Source organism: Vanacampus margaritifer, chromosome 1, assembly GCF_051991255.1.
Source record: "Vanacampus margaritifer isolate UIUO_Vmar chromosome 1, RoL_Vmar_1.0, whole genome shotgun sequence".
NCBI classification, from domain to species: Eukaryota; Metazoa; Chordata; class Actinopteri; order Syngnathiformes; family Syngnathidae; genus Vanacampus; species Vanacampus margaritifer.
This window is the reverse complement of record NC_135432.1, coordinates 36473800-36496215: the sequence shown is the minus strand read 5'-3', so window position 1 is coordinate 36496215 and position 22416 is coordinate 36473800. Positions and strand designations below refer to the sequence as shown.

Below are 22416 nucleotides of genomic sequence, written 5' to 3'. Positions count from 1 at the left end.
AGCTCGAGCATAGCATGCCACATGATTCTCAGCTCAAACTTTTTCTATCTAGTTCAGACAATTTTAACTGATCAAAAGGTTTCCCGTGAACCTCTGCCATTTCAGTTCTTTTTAATCTCACTATACCAGAAAACAGTTTTGAACGTAGAATATTCCTTTTCGTATCGCTACTGCCACCTGTTGACAAAACATGAAACTGTACATATCCTTCACATACACAACACGCAAATGACGTCACATCCGCAGACAGAGAATGGGAAATTCAAACCTGAATCCAGTCTGAAAACTATTGGCCAGAGGCTTGCAGGAGTACCCATTGTGAACAGTTTCAGGTGTTAATCTACTAATTAGAAGATGTTGCAGTCATAAATGTTCACATAAAAAGGCTGTTGTAAAAATATTTCTGGGATGGATGCCAAGCAAATAGACAAACAGGCATGGAGCCCTTCAACCACACAAGTCTAGAAGAAGGTCCAATGTGTTCAAAATTATTCATGTCCATGCTGCGCTACCCACATCCACGCAGGATGCGGCATAAGCTACCACTTTCTGTGTAACTACTAACTTAATGGTCTTAATCGCTTTCAACTGGTAAGTGTGCCATAGATAGGTAAAGGTAGAGAAGTCACAGCGATTAACGGCACAACAAACAACTACTTGCGTATGAAGTGGGCTAGGAGAGATTGGGATGATGGACATTACAACTCAGATGAATAATAACCATTTTATTTCATAGTGGTACACTTTAGTGAACAGTCACAGCTACATTCACAATAGTGAAATTATTACGGAGTTATTGGAGTGAGCGTTCAATGCTGCTGAGTCAAATCGGCACAAATACACATGCATAAATCAAAAGGCGCGGAAACATGCACAACAGTTAGCTGAACATAGTTCAGAGTATCGGATGTGTCGTAAGCACGATGCCACGAAGAGGCATTACTTTGAGCCCACGCTCGGGTGCCACGCTGACACACGGTGCCAGCAGGCCCCAGTGAAGGCGCTTCATTGTTGCACACATTTTTGGATTTGCTTCTTTTCGACAGCATTCCAGGTCAGCTCAACAGGCTGCAAGAAAAGCAGCTTTCATTCTCAACATTTCTCATTTGTTTCGACAGAGATGCTGCAGAAAATAAGCGCTCTGAACCAAAAATCCCAAAAGCAGCTAACATACCTACACTAAGTAGGCCACAAACTGCCTTTATCCACAGGAGTTTTCCATCATAATACATGAGCTGAAACATATCGAGTACATCAGGAGTGTGAGCTACACACGGAGTAAAAAGTTAACATACTGCATCACATCGGCGACTCACTTCCTGAAACAATTTGTATCAAATGTGGCTCATTGGGGATTGCGCTGGAATCTGCTATAAATTCATTAAATATATTTACATGACACATTTACACACCAGAGGTTCTGTCTGTAGCAGATTCCAGTCAACCCAACAAGAAGGGCCACACACATCTATATAAATGTTTGTGTGCGTGTGTGTATTATATATATGTATATATATAGAACGATGAGAATGAGATGTCCCTTACTAAAACTAAGGTACACGCCACAGGTTTGCCTTGTGTCATCTCCAACAAGATGACGAGCACACAAAAAAGGCCCCAACACACGCCGATGAATTTTGGTGTGCAATGCAATATGCAACTTACACACACGACAATATGCTGCTTCACAGATAAAATGGTGACACTTTGACAAAATCAGCACTGTACACTGATCAAGTCATCAAGGCAGACCTTATCTAGTCATCCATCAGCATTTGGCTGTCGGCCACACATTCTGGATTCCACGAGTCCCTCCAATTCCCTTCAGTAGCCCAACTGAGCTTTCTCGGCCAGGATGGCAGCTGCGAGCTGCTGGGGGTCCGTGACGTGGGGGCTCCTGGCCATCACCCGACTCACCAGCTCAGATGGGAAGATGTTGCACAGGTTTGCGTATGCTTTCTCTCTAGCGTCCCCATACCGGCTGTGCCCCGGGGACTCTGGGAGCTGCGAGGTGTAAGAGGACGTGGCAAGGTGAGGTGGGAGAGGAGATTGGGCAGAGGGCAGCGGGTGACTTAAATAGTGCGAGGGACCTGAGTGGTGAGCTTGATGAGACAAGTGGCGCGGCATGAAGCCATCTTGTGCCCAATGAGGTGAGTGCCATGATGACTGGTATGTTTCTGGCAGGCTCTGATAGGCACCGAGCCCGAACCGAGGAAGTGCCGGCGGCTCCCTGTAGTACGTGTCCCAGGTGGGCAAAGCTTTCATTCGATGGTGATGTTGGGATATGCACAGATGCTCATAAAGATGAGATTCTGATGCGCTCTCTGCTCTGGTAGGAGCCACGCGGCGACCAATAGGAGAGCTCGGGGTATTCGACGCAGCTAGCGTGTGGTAGTCGGCGGGACAGCTAGAACGTGTCGCAAGCGGATGGTGCTGGAAATGAAGGGGTAATGGGTAGAGAGGCCGCTTTGGGCCAGCGTCGGGAGGCTGATTGTGATCCCAGGTTTTTCCCGGTGCAGAGCTTGTATCATGGCCACGTGCTCCCGGGTTTGTCATTTTACCATGTGAGACATTCGCGTAATCGGCAACAGGAAAGCTACACAGTTCGTGGCTTCCTGCGGCTTGACGGAAATGCGGCCGACTGTAGGGGTTGGCGTAATCGTCCACCAAGCTGTCCTGGCAAGTGTGACATGGCCGCTCGCCGTACGAGTCGCAGCTGCTGCCGCAACTTGCGCTGCTTTCGCTGCCGCACTCGGACCCGGCCGACCCCATGGAGCCCAGTCTTAAGTCGCCGTCATGCGTGAAACGACAGTCTGGGCTCTGCCTGGATGAGATGCGCAGGCAGCTGTAAGCGTGCGCCACTGAATAGTAGTCTGGGGACTCACAGTGTGGGTAGAGGTCATGACACGGGGCTGGGGGGAGACAATGAGGGGTGCCTGCTCGGGACTGCCGGTCCTGCTGATGGCCCGGGGGTTGGCCTCCAGGAGCTGCAGACATGCTTGTGGTCCTGCAGGAATTACCGACAGTCCTCTGACTTTCCGTCCTCTCTTTTGCTGCCAGTTTCTCCTCCGCATCGCTGTACGAAAGAGCTCGCATGCCGGGGTCCGACTGCCGTTTTGCCACACCTTTATTTGCCTCCATCCTGCTAGCCGGCACGCTGTGGCTCTTAACCAGCCCGGCGTCGCCCTGGTTCTTGGTGGCAACACAGGTCTTGGCACTGGCCCGTAGCTCATCGGCCACAGCACGTTGCGGCTGAGCGCCTCTCTCCGGGTGGTAGTACTTGCATTTGTGGCCATAAGTGCACTTCTTGCCTGAACATGGAGACATATGTGGAGTCAATAAACCAGATTCGGAAATGATGTAGGTCTTATCGCCCGGTGCGCTCACCATACGGACAAGGCTGTTTTTTCTGCTCGGGCATCACAGGTTTTTTCCTCAAGAAGTTGTCCAAGCTGGGACCGTGTCGCCCAAGTGGGTCATCTGGGGGCATGAATCTGACAGATGGGGAGAGGAGATTATGAGAAACAACAGAGTACTATTTCTGAGTTGGTTGTGTTGAAAACAAATTGCCTGATATACTAAGATCCCAAATAGTGGCCGCCAAATTGTGTTCACTCACTGTAAGTTCCCGTAGGCCAAACGCGACTGAACTAGAACGCAGTGAGTGGAGCTCTGTAACTAGTTTTCACGATTTTGAATCACACAGGTCAACAAAATTACTACAATGCAGATGTAACAGCCAATCAAAAATGCCATGTCGGATCACATGAGCTCGCACAACAAAAATCCCAGGTAAAAAGTGAGATCCAGTCCATTCAGTTTGTATCTCGGTTTTGTGGTCCCAGTTTTCAATTCTGTTCAGTATGCGCGGACTGTTAAAATCAATCAAAATCAATCACATCTTGCCTTATTAGGCTAAAAGTGAAGGAATGAGGCAGTCGGATATTTGACACGTCATTGTGACATTCTGAGGTTATTAGTAGGTGAGACTCTGGCTTTAAGAAAGAACACATTAATAGTTCCAACATGCTTTTCATAAACAAAAATGGGGCTATAGTTACAGAAATCTATCGCAATGATAATTTAGTTGAAGCCAGCGACCACAGAAAAGTAATGTTTTGTTTGATTTAACCGATTTAACCTAGAGTACGAAGGAATCAGACGCCTCTAATTAATTGAGGGTTTCGGCAGGTATCATAAAATCAAATTTAATGCTTTCATTTTTAATGCAACTAATTTGATGCTCACGTCACACATGTACACAGAAGTAGACACACACACACATATACATACATATATGCATAAGCTGTTTACATATTAGGACTGTCAGTCAATTGCAATTTTTTAATTGTAATTAATAGCATGATTTCCATAGTTAACTTGCGATTCATCGGAAATTATTCACATATCTGTTGTAAATGTACAATCAAATATTTTTTAAGTTGTTTATACTCTTGTTAATCAACATAAATGTGGACAAATATGGTTACCAAATACAAATGTGGTTGTATCTTTTCGTTTTAGTTTCGTTTTGATACAGTAATTTTACAGTAATTCATAAACCTAAGTTTACTGAAGTTAAAAAGATACACTAAACTAAACAGTTTAAAGAAGTGTGAAACATTGAGTCATAGATGTGTGTTGAGGAAATTTTCTGCCACTAGAAGACACTAGTGTTTCAGGTTGTACGCTGGTGACAGGAACAATACATTTTTCTTTTCAAATTCAAAGCAATTGGTATTTGTAACATGAAGCGACTTGTGGACTCCAGGCCATTTTGTTCATTGTAAGTTACAGCTAGTCAAGTCACCAGTCCCCATATTATTGCCAAATTGTGTTATGGTGACTCCTTTGCATAATAACAACAATGTTGTATGTGAAATAAAGCATAAACAACAATGTTTTCAACTGTATTTAAATTGTTAATGCCCCGGGACATTATATTTAATGATTTTTAATGCCATTTAAAGACTTAATGTTAGGCAAATTACGTTTAATCCTTTTCAATGACGTGCGGAAATGTTTAAAGAGAGGCCAAGCAATAAAAAATGTAGACCTTTTTTTCTTTTTCTTTTTTCTAATAGAAAAAAAATGTAGACCTGTCAGCTGAGTCAAGGTAAATTTTGTGAGGCCTTGCACGCGTTTGAAATTTTCAACAAACGTACGTATGGAGGTTGTTTGAAATATTCCTTGTCCTCAAATTTGTTGGATTTAATTCAAACCCCTGAGCCCGCAAGACCTACTTGTCATTGACAAAGGAGTACATGAGTAGTCGTTCGTCAATGAACTTCTTCCACTCAGGTTTCTCATTGGCGAGGTCTCTGTAGTTGTCGTTTGACACGATGATGCCGTCCGACTCGTAAGCTAGCTTGACGATAAAGCGGTCGTCATAGCAGACCACACGCCGACCTTGCACACGGCGTGAAGGAGTGAACACAAGGATCTTCTCCTTCTCCAGACGCCGCAGGATCTCTTGGTCTGCAGGGAAAGTAAGACACAGTCAGCTCCATTTACTCTCCTGTCCAGATTTTAGAACTGACCTGTTATTGGGGCGTCTGGCCGAGACTGCTCCTTCCTCCAGGCTGGAACGAAAACTGTGACATCATGGTGGCCCCGTTCTAAAAACCAGTCAACAGCCAGCTGGATGCCCTGGCAGGAGAATACCTCCTTGTTGCCATGGCTACAGGACAGAGGTGTCATAAGAAGAAATGGAAGAAGTTCTTTGACTCATTCACTCGCAGCCATTTTCACTGAAGCAACCCCTTTCGCTCCCGGCTGTTTTACTGGATTTCGACTGCTTTAGTAAGGCCCACAGAATATTGTGTTTTATTGCTATAAAAACATGGAACCTACCAAAAGAAAGATTGGAGTCACTTCTTTCATCAGGAAAAAAAGTATATTTGTATTTGTTTCCATTTCGCAGCAATTAGCAATAGAATGTAGCTAAGTTTCATCATTATTCACCAATCCGTTGAAACACTGGCCAAAAAAGATTGTTGCACCATGGCCCTGGCTGATCTCTTATACTCTGCTGCCACCTGCTGGTCGTTTTTTGGAATTACTACCATTGCTTTAACTGACCTCTTCAGGTCAGAAGCTGCATCAAAGCCTTCTGTATGTTCTAGCATAAAGAAACATAAAAAAACGTAGAAATATATTTCTGGATGTGAAGGACAAAGTATTAAAAAAAACGTATATATACGTTTTGGGGTTTGAATGAGTTAAGAGTCTACCTCTAAAAATGCTGATGAGTCGCGATGACCACAAAGCCTGCTCACCTCATGGCTACATTACTGCCGTCCACCACGACAGGCCGCAGGTTTTCCTGGTCACACAGAGGGTCTGGAGGGCACGGTGAGTCCAAACCCGGAGCTGCCGGCAAATCGGAGGAACTGTAAGAGGAACAAGAGGACGAGGATGTTGAAGTGGAGGCAGACGACCCGACTGGTTGCTCGCCATCTGAAGAGCCCCGTTTGACCAGCTCTCCCAGTATATCATTGATCAAAGTGCGCGGTCCCAGCTTGGAAAGTACCAGCCGCACCGTCTCCTCGGAATAGCCAAGTTTGAGCGCAAATCCCAGTTTGGCCTGATACTGCTCGTCGACCAATGCGGGTGCCAACTCAGATTTGGAGGCCTTTTCCTGAGACACGGGTGGTTGGAGGGCAGGGTCGTCTTGTGGGCCCTCTGATGAAAGTTCGACTGGCAGCTCGGGTGGTCCTTCCGTCCCCAAGTCCACACACTGGGTTCGACAGAGCGGCTGGTGGTTGCTCTTACTGTGAGTTGAGCTGCTCTCTCCTTTTGGGTTGAGGTCACCAGTAAGCGTGGGAGTGGGAGATGCCTGTGGCTCGCCCTCTTTGTCGGACCAGGCAACATCCTCTGCCACGGCTGCAAGGGGGGTGGTGCCGTTGCTGGTCTCCCCCTGCTCCTCCATGGCAGGAGGCCCGTCGGCGCTGCCAGCCTGCCGGTCAGCCCCCGCTACGTGGAGATACTCAAGCTCCAGGTCGAGGATGCGGTCAGCTCCTGCCTCCGCATGATTCTTCTGGCCCATGGAGCTGTCACGGACATCCGGTCGATTGCAGCCACCTCACAATCCTGGAGTCATCGATTCCTGAAAAGAATTGGTGATGTTGACAATTACTCGGCAGTGACCATTGGAAACCTGCAACTCATCGTTGACTCCAGTGCTCGAGTGTAACTAACTTTGAAGTCACTGTGGCATTCAGTGAAAAAAACATGGTCAGAATTTAATGAAAGAATGAATGTGCTAAACACTAACAGAAAGGCAATGATGTGATTGATGTCATTTTACCATTTTAGTTTGTACAAGCACTGAACAATCAATAGCACAGACACAATCACAACATAAGAGCAGCTGGCACACATCTGGAGAAGGCTTCAGAAAAATTATTGCTCTAGAGTGCTGATGATCTCAGGCTAGGGTACAGTTCATCTTTGAAAAGGACGTCAAACCTAAGCACACAGCATAGATATCAAAGTTGTAGCTTCAGGACAATTCTGTGAATATTCTTGCCCATTCAGAAGCCAGACTGTGAACATCTCTGGAGAAAATAGAGATCTCAAAAATGGCTGTGCACATAGACTCTCCAGCCAGCGTGATTGAGCTTGAAAAGTGCTAAAAAGAAGAATGGGCAAAATGCCAAGAGAAAGGTGTGCTCAGCAATATATTAAAAAAAGAATTGAGGCTTTCTGTCAAAGGTGCATAAAAAGATTAAAACTCAGAAAATTGTATTTATCCCCATGGGGGAAAGTACTGAACAAAGACTGTGAATGTGATTTAATAGTTTTAACAGTATAGGCGTTAGATGTATTTATTAACTTACAGTAATTTCTGGACTATAAGGCGCACCTGACAATAAGCCGCGCTAGCTAAATTTGGGGAATACTCAAGTTTGTTACACATACAAACCGCACCCAACTGTAGGCCGCAGGTGTTTTAATGTTACCGCACCAGGTTCCCGCTACTTTCTTTTCCATAATGAGGGTGCAAATCTCGTTTTGTCTCTCCTACTGTATTTGGGCTCACTTGGTTTGTTTTGCTCTGACTGACGCTCTTGTGCTTCCTTTATAAGGCGCCCCCTTGTGATCTGATGGATAAGCCGCACCTTTGTATTAGCCACAGGGTTGAATGCAAGTGAAAAAAGTAGTGGCTTATGGTCCAGAAATGACTGTCCTTGAAAGTTAGCTGTTTTTATAATAATGGGGTCCTGTGTGTAGAAGTTTTAGGGCAAAAATAATTTACTAAACTTTGAAATAAGGCTATATATATTTATTTTAATCATTATTCTTTGCAACACATAAAAATACCAATTAATACATTCCGATCACCCATGTTATTACTTCTTATACACAGTAAATGAGATCAGTTTTTTTTTCATGCATAGTGTATATGGTAAACATCTTTATTATGGGTAACGGATGGTGCAGTGGCACCTGACTACGGTGCAAGTGGCTTGGATTCAGTTCCCACTCAGTGATGGTGTAAATGTGAGTGCAAATGGTTGTCTGTCTCTATACATATGTGTCCTGCGAGTGACTGGCGACCAATTCAGGCTGTAGTCCGCCTTTTGTCCAAAGTCAGCTGGGATAGGCTCCAGCACGATGTGACGCTGGACATGAAGGGCAGTATTGAAAATGGATGGATGGACTGTATGTTCAGTTCCAGAATTACGGAGCTAGCTAGGAAGCTCACTAGCTAGGACCTAGAACTAAAGCCAAACTTTGGCAGGGTTTTTACTTTCTGGACTTGGATGTGCCACCTCTGCCAACTAATCTGTTAACTTCCACCACTGCCAATAGCGATCCAGATTGTTCTTGTCATCATCTTGACAAGGTTACTACCCTGCTTTATCCGGTCTCAAACACTCATGAAGCCTTGCCAGCCTGTTGGATCTCTACAGGAATCTTCCATCATGTTGTTGGCTGTCAAGCAGGCCTATGATCACCTGGCAGTCAAAGCTAGCTGTACCTCTGCTAATAAGGCACTGTAGAAGGAGTAAGGTGTCATCTTGTGTTACAGGAGTATGAAAATCAGCGGATAGTGTGAAAAGGAGCGTTTTCCAGTCAATAATTGTTACTCAGGTTACGAATCTACTTGTGAATGGTGACTTACCAATGGGGAGGAGTTTACTGCAGCGATAGGGACTCAAGTCATTGCAACTAGGATGCCAGCCAACTCGAGTCAGTGTTTTGATGACTTGACTTATACTTAGGAGATAAAAAAGTTTAAAACTTTGGTCAAAGATAACGGAAAGCAGGAATACATCAAAATGTATTCATCATTTGAAGACAAATTCTGCCCAGTTAATACAGTATCTGTAAATTCTAACTTAACTCTTTTACTGCAAAACGTTATCCAAAAAGACAACCCCTAGACTGCCAGCCGAATTCGAGCATTTTCGCTCATCTTTCGAGGCAAACAGAATATTGTGTTCTATGAGTATGTAAACAGGGTAAATACCATATGAAAGATTGGATTCCGTTCTCTCATTAGAAAGAAAAAAAAGTATGATTCTACCTTGTTCCGTTATTAAGTAATCACCATTTCAAAATAGGTAATTTGAGTAACATCAAGTTAAAATGGAAAACAATAAGAAAACAAGCTTTTTGTGAAAATATGCATTTTCTGGACAACAGACTTTGACACTAATATTTTTTGTTTAGTGACGCTCTGTGAATTAGATTTAATGTAACAAACACTTTGAATATTAACGACATCCTTGAAAACGTATTTCCTAAGATCCACCATGTCATGAAATTTGATCCATGGATACCACTGAAAAGAAAGAGCCGTATAGAGAGAGAATTTGGCCAACTTGGTTTCAAGCAGGGTAAACAAGATGGCGTCCATTTGTCATGTGACCAGCAGTTGACCAATCACAGCGATTGGTCAACTGCTGGTGGCTCTGTGAAAAGAGATACAATGCTGCCATCTTCTGGCAGGAAAAGAGTTTATATTTGTCAATTCTACTCAGTCAGTAGCTAACGTTAGCTTGATATGATATGATATGATAAGTGCAGGGTTTGCCATCGTTCAAGCATACGCTCATGTCCATTTTCATAATGGATCATGACCATGATTTGATAAGGACAAATGTAAATATGCTTTATAATGGAAAGCTAACAATTGAGTAAATGAAGTAGTAATAGTGTAGGAGCAGATTATGTGTGTATATAGTGTTGTAGTTAACTATTTTCTGGGTAACTGATGACCAATTCTATTTAAAAGTAGGAGTTTTCATTTGGCTCGACGGGTGTTCCGACTGGAAGAGGAAACCGTTTTTGACTGCTGTAAACATAACAGGTAGCTGCCATGTGTGTGCTGAACTATTGAAAACATTTGTATGTTTAGTGACGACAAAGGGAAATGTGTACAAAATACTGTACATGGACCACGTGTTTGATCTGCAACACTGTCTCAGATTATCAGTCATCAACCATGGCAATCAAGCGTGTCAATTCCAACAATCCGGTACGGCATCACAGCGGCTTAAAGCTTTGGCCTAGACATCATAAATCACTGCCGTCAGGCCGAAACCTTGTCCCTTATCAGGAGACCCCAAAAACAGCATCTTTGTTCAACCATTAACACTGCATCATCAAAGTGAGCAAGCCATTTTCAACCCTTTAGAAAGGTCAATAATGTGTAAAAAATAACACCCACACGTGGACTGACCAACAGAATAGATTTTTGCAAAAATACGAAATTTACCAAACTGTGACTTTTTTTGGCCTGGCGTCAGTAAAATGTTTTTTTAAAACGAGGAAAATTTCAGTTAATAACTATGTGGAATAAATATGGTTTCATAATCAAATTAATAAAAGTTAAAACAGCAAACGGCATATTTAGGATGGTCAAGTGTACACAATCAGGAAGGAATTCAAGACTGCATTTTACATTAAACAATACATGCTAGTTCTCATGTTTTATTATGTCAGGTTACCATGGCAACAACTAACAGAATTCTCCTTAACAAATGTGTCTGACTTGTCAGCCACATGTCACAATAATAATGAAAAAAATATTGAGTTAAAAAAAAGTTGAAGAATAGGCATTTGGCCCAAAACAATAGCAAATGCACACCTCTGAGCCTCTATTTGTCCTGATGCCGCGCATCATATTAAACAACCCAGTGGGAACTGGGAACACCAAGCACACATTGGGACAGAAAGAAGCCACCCCACTCGCACATTCAACTTTTGGTATAAGCTTCTTTTCACTGGGATGGTTTGCATGCAAGTGTGTGGTGGACCCATTGGTTGAAACACAATTGAAACTCAGCAGGTGACGGATGGGGGTAAAAAAGACAGTAAGTTAAGGGTGGAAAAAATGATATTCATGCACATGGAAATCGCTACACACTGGAGGCAAATAGAAAAAAAATAAGAGAGAGAGAAAGAGAGAGAGTGTGTCCCTGAAAAGGTAATGTGGATTAAACAGAGGAACAAGCTGGGAGGGGATTAGGAGAGGGGCCATGGGCTGCTTTTCATAAAAAAGGATGGCTACCTAGCAACATGACCAAGCCACTGTTGCTACGCTGCCTACAGCTGTTTCAAGCCCCCCGCCGGCGCCCATACACACAAAGCTCGCTCAAACCGCCCAGACAGGGGCGTGTGTTCAGACGGTGCGAGGGGATGAAGGGAGGGGCTCTCAATGTGTCTTTAGTCAAACACCATCACAACACACGAGACAGCAACAGTTCATTATTAATTACACCAGCACAAGCTCATGAGGATCAAACAAGAACAATAATCTGTTTTAATTTACACTCAGAGGTATACAATATTACTGTACTGTGATTGGACTTCAGCTTAACTATCTTCATTTTTTTCTTCGTAATTAAACTTTTACATAACAATCTCTCTGTGGATGTGTACTTGATGAAAGTATGTCACAGTTTAGCATCCAATACATACTGAAGTCGGTGGTGGGGGTGGATGGGGCCATTTATCCCTCCTGTTATTGTTTTAGGTTTTGACATTTAAAACACTAGAAATAAAATTAAGTCTAAAAAAAAAAAACTATAAAATGTCAATATAGTATCCACTTTTTTTGTTTATTGTTGGTACATCAAAGAAACAAATCAAACAGAAGTGTTAAGCATGGTACAATAATTATAATTGATTGCATCTACAAAATAATTTTAAGTAAATCTAAGTAAAATTTAAGTCTAAAATGCATATAATTTTGAGCTGCTGAATTTCCACTCCAACCTCAAGTTGTCTCAACAGAACAACACTGACTAGCATTGCGTGGTTGCATCTTTCAAACTCGAGCGAGCCCCCGCCCATCCGGCGCAGTTAATACAGTATGTGACACATACCGCTTGGCACTTTGGAGCTCTGAGGGTGGCGGTTGAGATTGTGAGGGTTGGGGAGGGGCCGGCGGACTGACTGGGATTTGTCTGGCACAGCCCACCACAGTGCGGTAACCCAGATATGGGGCTACTAGAGGACGCTGGACTTTCCCAACTGACACTAATCTCTGCATCCAAATGAATGAGTGCGCGCACACTTTCAAGTGAAGCTCACTTTGGGCAAGTGCATTGGCACAAAGTAAACACACACACACAACCTTTTACATCCAGGCTATATTCACACTGCATGCTTCAAGTGACACAATTTATATTTTTTGCTCTTAAAATAGCACTAAGGAACTTTGCAATCTTAATAAAACATTTTCATAACTCTTCTGATGAGACATCGACTTAAAACTAGTTGAATGGCACCTTTGACCTGGGCTGAGAAAGTCTGTATCATTTTTACAGGCACTAAGCAACTGTGAGGAAAATAGTAGGAACACTGCCACACAAAAAACTACAAATGTGCTGACTGCTTTATTGGCATACGTCAAAAGCTAGCCCGGATGAAAGGACAGTCAATGTTGGCCCGCAATGCGCTTGTCCTTCAGATATAACAATACCGCTTTTGTCCATACGGCACCACCATAATCAACGCAAAGTGAAAATTCCTTAGTGTTGCTTTAAGTGCAATTGGATCATGTGTCATGCCAACGTAAAGAAAAACACACACATGGAATCATATCAGGTGTTATCCAAATGTGGAGAAAAATCTGCCACTTATTGGATATCCGCTAATGCGAGTGCACCATAAATGCACAGATCGGAAATACCTAATGCTCGCTTGAAGTCATCAGAATGCACAGATTCTTCTGTCTGTGTGCCTTATACCAAAAAAACACAAACGCATAGAAAGCATAGCTTCATATTAGGGCTGTGCAATTAATCGAAATTCTATTTCAATTATTACACTCGACAATTACAAAATCAGCATAATTAAATAAAGATTATTAATACAAATTTTGAGTTGTTTGAATTTACACATTTGCACCTTAAAAAAAAAATGTTTTTAATCATCCCAAAGGAACTTGCATATTTATAGTGTTTCAAATAATTGTATTTGTGTTAATAATTTTTATGTTTAAACAGTTTCTTTGATGATGATCGTCTTAATCGTGACTTCAATGATTACCAAGATAATCATGATTAATATTTTCTTCATAATCAAACAGCCCTACTTCATATAGCTTATACTGTACAGCTTTCACAGTTTTACAAGTTTGTTTTTGTTTTTTTAAAGGGAATAGGCATTAAATTGGTCCTGCAGTGTAAATCCCTCCTTAATCAACATAACCTAACCCACCACTCACACCTCAAGTGTCGTACTGTGGGCAACTTTGCTCGATTCAAAGCAGCATTAAGAAGATCACATTAGCTCCAATATCACTCTCCTCACACAGGAAGGCCTGCATGCATCATCTGATTACAAGCACATACTCACTTACAGGATCATCAGTAGTACATCAGCAAACAATGAGGAAAAAAGACCATCCAAGTTTCCACATGTTTAGATTCTCAAATAGAGTCAAGAAGAACTCCGAACGTTGCAGATCTGCATTCCCCCTCCAGAAGCGCTTTGGACAGTGAGAAGCAGAACAGATGGAGGAACAATGTCAGCCATTCCCTTGTTGCAAGCGCCTGCATCTCCACCAATCACAGGGAGGCTGTGTCACAATGAGGCGCGGAGACAACGGCGGGAGGAGTCGGAGGCCCGCGACACCCGCGTTCCCCAAGGCACGCGCAGGCAAACACACACACACACAAACATCTGAATGAGTGTCCCCTGTGTGGTCGATGAATCAACGAAAGGCGGGCGGACGCACAATAGAAGCGCACAATGGGAGGCCGGCGAGGGCAGCTGTAGGGTGAGGGATGGGGCTATTACGACCCGGGGCAGCAGTGGGGAACACCTGGCTACAGAGCGCCACCGTTTCTGTCCTCTTTGTTTGGGCCTGGAAGAAGGGTAGGGGTGGGTTGGGGGTCAAGCAGAAACAAACAGAGCAGACGAGGGTGGCCTTTAAAGAGAACGCAGGGGTAAGAAAAGAGGCGTGTGGCTCAGCTGAAAGGGAGAAAGGATGAGTGTGTGTGTGCTGGGTGACATCACAAAGTTTGATGGCGGCACACTTCAGGAAGATAATTCGGAAGAAGATATCATCTGCTTTTTTGCTCGCTGATTAACAAGATTATTTAAAGAGGACATTTTATGAAGAAATGACTTTTTAATCGTTTGTATGCAATCAAATAAATACACTATGCGCACAATGAGTATTTTGATCATATTATCAACTTTATAAATATGTTCAAACTCCAAGCACTATAAACTTATTGGATTTAAGGAGATCAACACCCGACATCAAGTTGTCCAGAATTATTAAGTAGCTTCTTTACCCCAGGCAAAATGGGTCAAAAAAGAGATTTAACTGAATTGGAATTGTCCAAAAAATTTCAAAAGTCTGTCAGAGGGTTATAGCATTGCAATTGCTAAGAAATTGGGTGTAATCACAGGTAAGTAAATAGCTATAGCTAAGTTTCATCATTCATCAAACCTGTTTAGAACGCTATCAAAACGAGCTTGCTGCAACATGGCCCTGGTTGATCTCTTATTCTATGCTGCCACCTGCTGGCCGTTTTTGTAATAACTACCATTGCTTCAAGCATTCTCTTCAGTTCAGAGGCTGCATCAAAGCCTTCTGTATGCACTAGCATTAAAAACAAAAACGCATACGTACGTCTTTGGGAGCATGGTAATATTTAAAATAGAACGTATTTATATGTTTTGGGAGCAAATGTGTTAAGTAGCTTCTTTAGCTCAGGCAGAATGGATCAAAAATAGATTAAACTGAATTGGAATTTTCAATAGTCTGTCAGAGGGCTGTAGCATTGAAAATAGGGATGCACCGAAATGAAAATATTTGGCCGAAACCGAAAACCGAAAATTTTAAATGCTTGGCCAAAACCCGAAAACCAAAACACAGAAAAGAAATTATGCCAATTTGTACTATCATTGCATTTATTATAATTAATTAAAAATATAATATTATTATAAAATATTTATTTAGCACTGGAATTTTAACAAAGCACAATATAAATTGAGATGTGCCCACAGCGCAGACATGTTGGCTAATGGTACATTAAACACCAAACGAGGGTTGAGCATTTTCTGGCGGTGCAATTGCACTTTATAGTCAATGTAGTTCGCACAGGCGGGCACGGATGCGTGCGGCGGGACATGGTGTGGCGCACTTAAAATCCGCACATTCACATATTCACCAACGTTTAAAAATTAATACATTTCTTCGCAACAGCCAATCGGTTTCGGGAACCGACTGCAAAGCCACACACACCGTTCTGTACAAACTTTCGGTGGCCGAATATTCGGTGCATCACTAATTGAAATTGCTAAGAAATTGGGCGCAATCACAGATTAATTAAACGTTTTGTTGCAAATAATCAACAAGGCCACCTTTGAGCCGGACATGTGAAATTGTTTGTGTGTGTATTGGAATATTATTTGACCAGCTAATGAGCATTAAATTAAAACTATTAACTCATTCACTCCTAGCCATTTTCACTGAAGCAACTACCCCCTTCGCTCTCGGCTGTTTTACTGGATTTTGACTGATTTTGCAAGGTCCACAGAAAATTCTGTTCTGTTGCTATAAAAACATGGACCTACCAAAAGAAAGATTAGAGTCTCTTATTTCATCAGGAAAAAAAGTATGTTTGTATCTGTTTCCGTTTTGCCGCAATTAGCATTAGAATATAGCTAAGTTTCATCGTTATTCACAAACCTGTTGAGAAAACTGTCAAAAAGAGCTTGTTGCAAAATGGCCCTGGCTGATCTCTTATACTCTGCTGCCACCTGATTGGCCTTTTTTTTTGTAATAACTACCATTGCTTTGAGCGACCTCGTCATGTCAGAATATGTATCAAAGCCTTCTGTATGCTCTAGCATAAAAAATTATAGTAAAAAAAAAACAACTTAGAAATACATTTTTGGTTTTGAATGAGCTAAGCAGTCCATCAATAAAGTCCAGCTAGGCAGTTTATCAGCCTTTGTCTTGGTTACTTCGTCATAGCAGCATACGAAGAGGGTTTGGCCATTTGGACGCCAGATACACAAAAGGTTAGCTTAGCACTAGCTAACTGCTAGCACTATCTAACTGTTACTTAGCACTAGCTAACTGTTACGACACAATACAGATGCATTTACTGGAGCAAAGCTAGAAAAACACCCTGACTTCTATTGTTCTGATAGCCAGGGTACAACGAGGGATATTGGAAGTTGAAGTAAGCTATTTTAAATGAAAAAGGAAAACCTTTATGTAGGATGACGCTGCTGCATCAACGCACTTGTGTACATTCCGGTTCAATGCATACTAGATATGTCTTCAAATAAGTGAATGAATGTGGTTTGAAAGCACCATATGGTGCCGATAAAACGCTACATCTGGGGTCAACCACTTAGTTAGCATTAGCACAAAAAAAACGACTTCTGATTCTGTTAAGTCAAGTCAAGTTTATTTATATAGCTCCCTTAATCACACATGAGTCTCAAAAGGCTTCACATGCCCACAGTTGACAAATTGTTCTTGATTTCAGTAACATCTGCCAGACAGTAGAAGTTCAAACAGGTAATGTCCGGAGTGGGAGGTGTCTCTGATTACTTTTTTGCACCTTACTGAGGCAAGGAGAGCTATGCAGTTCGTCGAGGAAATGCAGAGGGCAACTGGTGATTTTCCAACATCCCTTTGAAAGCCTTCCTGTCTGCTATTGTGGCTAACAATCCAACACACATGCAGTAAATCAAGATGCTTTCTATGTAGCACCAATAGAAGGCCACCAGCAGTTTTTGTGGCAGATTGCCACAGCTGAGGACCCTCAAGCAGCGATTTTTCGGGAAACGTACAAGTGATTGAAGCATATGTGGTATTCACGTGAACACAAACATTTTGTGTGAGAATGGGAATGGGAATATTCTCGAAATGCCTACAAAAATCTGTAGACATAAGGTTGCATACAAACAAGCCTCGACCAATGAAAACATCAGCTTAATTTAGACAGGTGACATCATTCAACTTGTCACTTAATGTCTGCAGTGGGAACAAGCTCGACAGTTGATCAGGATCACGCACACATTGCCCGCATCAGCTGACCAACTGCACACCTTCTGTCTTAAAGCACAGGGGTATGTATGTGTGTGTGTGGCGCAATATCACCATGTATTTATTACTTTACTATTATTGCTATAATTTGTTTATATTTATCCCCAAAATATGGAGGAAACGTTATTGCATACAATTCATTTTCACTTAGATGAATCACTTGTGGTATGCATCTCTCCACAAAAGAAGATTTGATTCTCGTTACAAAGTGTATGATACGATTCAGTTCGGTTTGATTCGTGGGATTCCGATTTGATTCAATATGGTGCAGCTGTAGCTTTTGTCATATTTATTAATATGCAACAACATGCAAAATCTCTCCAAAGGCCAAACCCCAAAATTAATTTATTCCCTTTTGGAAAGAGGCAGTAACATAACAAAATGTGCAAAAAGCTCAGATTCATTTATTTTTAAATCTGTTTTTTATTTAATCCCCTTACAAAAAAAGAACAAGCAAATGATGACGACTAGGGCTAGGAATCTTTGACTGTCTCACGATTCGATTCCGATATTTGGGTCTGCAAGTCGATTGAGAATCGATTATTGATTCAGAACAATTTTAGATTAAAAATTATTTGATTGACAATGATTTCTGCTTCAATTTATAGATATGCAAAGAATTGTCATGATCTACTCCAGTCTGACTCACTAATGCTAATTAGCGCGCTACTCGTGGCACTTTTATCACTCAAAAGAACGACTATTCATACAAAACGCTTCAGGAATGTATACAGAGAAGCATCTTAACATCCTACACTGCAAAAAAAAAAACTTTTATTGGAATAACTTGATCATGACTTTTTGCTTCTATGTGGCTACACCTTGTGTATCAGAACGAGCGGAACTACACTGCCCCTAAGTGGCCAAATCGTGTACAACATGAACAGTGCTCCCAATAAAGGCACACACAAACAGGGGCAAGACTATAAAATAATTGAAACAAAATCGATTTTGGGACATTTAAAATCAATTCTGAATTCATACTAAATGAGAATCGCTATTCTTATGAGAATCAATTTTTTGGCACGCCATTAATAACGATAATCATTAAAATAGGGGGGGGGGGGGGACTGCCCTTCAAACACAACCCTAGTAAGGTGCTGCTCTAAACAAAATGAACTTTTGTCCCAGAAAAAGTCAACAAAATCCTTATAAACAACAGCACTCCACAGGTACATGCCAGGTAGGTTGCCTAGTCGACATTAATCGGCTGTGAGAAGTTTATTTGATGCTGCTAACATCCGGATGCTCTTGTTGTTAAGTAGTCAGGTAAAAAGTGATACACTGCGACTTGGCGAATAAAACACACAGACGGTACAAGTAGTAAACAGAACCCCGGTGAAGCGAGTAATTCATATGTATTGACAGATTGATTGTATGTAGTTTATCACAACAGCTGCAACCTACAACCTTCAAATGAATCAGTATGTGGAAAATGACTGCTGTTGCAACATATAAATAGGCAGCACGTCTGTGAAAATCAATGGCAGTCTTTCATAAGGGCAATAAGGGCAGCCACGCATGGTGTCATTCTACAAGGGGGCAGCACGGGGGCACCCATTCTTATCTGAAGGCATCGTTAAATCATGACAGATAAATTGCACCCTACCGGACAAGACTCAAAGCGGCGCCTTTTTGCCGTTTGTTTTCCTAAGGAGCTTGTCATATCTATTGACCTACTTATGTTGTTCACTGGAACAAGTTCTCATCATGTGATAGAAGTTCACGTCTCTTGAACATTTTTTTTTTTTTGTATAGTATACACTTTTTTTTGTCAAGCCCTTATCCATGGCATCCTATCATACCAGAAGTGGGGCCAGCGAGCCAGGTTTGAATAAACTTTAAAACATTTTCAAACTTTTTTAAGATTTACTTACAATAATTTTCTATACAAGGCATTTTTAGGCCGCAAAAAAAGTACAAAACAATTTTGTATTGTATTAACAATTGTGAACATCCGGGCATTTCTGCAATGCTATGCAATGTAAATGCTTTCTTTACATAGTGAAAACAAACGGCGTTTTGTATTGCTTTTGCCTTTGACAATCATACAAATCAGATTGTTTTAGTAGTCAAATGACATTTGATCACATTTTGAAATCAAAATAATTCTCACAAATCAAATTACAAGGATCCAAGGTAGAGTGCTTTTCAATGGACAGAGAGGTTGACTTCACCGACTAAGACTTTGCCTGCTATAGTTGGAATTGTCAACCACTACTTTCTGAACTCAGTACAACTCCTTCATTTCCTGTCTTTCATGATTGGACAAACTGATTAATCCTGATGCGCCTGTCCTGAGTAACCACAACGACAATGGCCAGACACACCTGGATTAAATTAGTTTGTCCAATCATGAAAGACAGGAAATGAAGGTGTGGTATTGAGTTCAGGAAGTAGTGGATTTGTGCAAAAAGCCCATTGGGTGTTTTTAAGGCACAAAGTACTTCAATTTAACAGAAAATCGGCACAAACGGATGACCTCTCACCCACATTTAGTTTGTTAAATTGAGAGCACTGCACTGTGTCATTCATGATGTCAATATTCTTCATGCATTAATTGCTTCTCAAACTACACTAAGTGCAATTTCTGGAGAAATTGCGTGGTAATGCTAATAGCTGAATGCTAAGATTTGAATGCATGTGGAATGCTGATGAAGTACATTGAGAGATAAATTATGAAATGATGATGGTTACTGGACAATGCACTTTACCAACTGTACCACCGAGCAATACAGTATCAGACACCTGGTAATAATGATAAGTTATATGTATGGAAGTGGGCGTGGAAAGTGATACTTAGAAAAAGTTCGATGTCTGTCCCATTGAAAATGCATTGGGAAAAGTTTATATTTAATATTACATAGTGCGAAAATTGTAAGTAATGTGAAATCAGACGATATATACCCCGGATGTGTGAAGTAAATAAGTTGAAATTTGAACAATGTAAATCGGAAGTATTATGGAAGGTGTTACGCGGCAAAAAAGTGTGGGGAATAAAAATCACAATAACATAAATGGGAATGCTTCAGCATTCCCACAACATCAAACAAAGACGGCAATTAATTTGGTCCAGTCCGTACTAATGCGACGTGATGCTAGGTGGCAATCGGTGTCATCCATAGACTGATATAATTAATTACTCACCGTTGGGAGAAGTGAAACCACCGGCAGTCATCTTACGTTGCCACTCACTAAGCCCGCCAAACTTGAATACATTGATTAATCCACAGCGGCTTCATGTTATTTTCTATCTCTACGTTGAAAATACCACCGTGTATGGCATACGGTTACACCAATAAGTCTGGGAGATGCGCTACATGCACATTTCATCCATAAGGATGCAATTATAAATGTTCTCTCATAAAGTATATCTGAGTGCTGCTCTTCATCTGTATCATGTTGTCAGAACCAAGAACAATGAAATAAAAGCTTGTTTTTTTTGACAGCGTTTGAACATAGCTTGGACTGTTTTTACTCCTTGTCTGACACTGCAAACCTGAACTAATTCCAAACAACTGACAAAACTGTGCTGCTTAGTTTGGATGGATGGATGGACGGCCAAAGTAATATGTTTCTCAATTATTATACTTACACTTTTCTCATTGCTGCCATGCTACCTAATTAAAAGTACATTTTCTACTATATCACGTACACTTTGACTCTGTGTTCGTGCGTGCGTGCGTGCGTGCAGATAGAAAGATAGATAGAAAGTGGGATGAAAATACACCCCGCGAGGGATGGCGAGACAGCTGCAGATACTCCCTCTGTACTGTACTCCCAAATTGCTCCGACATTCCGGGAAACCAACAAGCTGACAGATGCTGCTAAGCATCCGACAGCACAGGGTCACGATCACAAATAACACACAAAGTGTCTTGAAAGACATTTTGAACGCTTTTCAGCAGCGCTGCAAGATCAGCCTGTTGAGGAGCACAAGTGGTGTTTGTTGGGAGCGCGCAGTTTGCTTGCACGGTCAGTGCAACGGAGACCGTCACGACCTCCCTGTCTGCAGCTTTCCCACACGACGGACTGACACCGCTTTAGCATGCTAGGCTAAAGCTACAAAAGCCTACTACTTACCCGGTAGGTGGCCGTCGTACAGTCCTTCGACAATCGCCTCCATATCAAACCAATAAAATGTTATTGTCACATTGTGGCGACGCACAAAACATCCGGCTGGCTTTGGAGCGTGACGCAGCCTTAGTGAATCAAGTTAACAATAGTAACCACGGCACTCGGATTCAAGGTGTATTTCAAAATAAAGCACATGACTTGTCGCTCGATGGATTTGACGACTGTGTTTAAGTAATAAACATTAACCGAGTTATGTGGTGTTTTTATCATGCACTTGATCATGGGCGGTTAATGCTCTTTTGGAAACGTTAACACCATTTTATGATTAGTTTTTCTTTCCCGAACTGGAAACGACGCTTGAATAAACAGAGTGAGCTTTGAAACCCTATAGGATGTAAGCCGTATGTAACGCACAGCGCCCCACTTACTCCACCAAAATAAAGGGAACATTTTAACAATAACAACACATCCTAAATCTCTGGATGGATGACATATCAAAGTTTAAAAAATCTTTCACACTCCGGCCCTCGAGGACCGAGTTTGCCCACCACTGCTATAAAGTCTAAATGTTACGTATAGGATCGTATGCCGAGAAACGTTTCTTGGGAGTGGTAATAAACCGGCCTCGCGGTTCAAGGTGGCCACGAGAGGTCCCCATTGTAAACGTTATCGGAAGGTGTACGAAACAGGCGCGCGTGCACACGGTCTCACTCTCAGAAGCATTATTTATTTTTATTATTATAAATCTTGCAGTACATGCTTGCCATATGAAATGTGCTCAACTCAAATTGACACTG

General features: G+C 41.9%; 1 protein-coding gene across 1 annotated transcript; it reads right to left on the bottom strand.

The window, feature by feature from the left end:
* Positions 1–705: 705 nt before the first annotated feature.
* LOC144039070 (putative ribonuclease ZC3H12C) lies at positions 706–21759 on the bottom strand. Its single transcript, XM_077551998.1, has 6 exons — positions 21626–21759; positions 6279–7108; positions 5541–5680; positions 5244–5478; positions 3388–3494; positions 706–3311 (listed from the first exon to the last, which is right to left on the bottom strand). The coding sequence occupies exons 2-6, from the start codon at positions 7046–7048 to the stop codon at positions 1825–1827; spliced, it is 2739 nt and encodes a 912-aa protein (XP_077408124.1). The 5' UTR covers positions 7049–7108; positions 21626–21759; the 3' UTR covers positions 706–1824.
* Between the last annotated feature and the right edge of the window lie 657 nt (positions 21760–22416).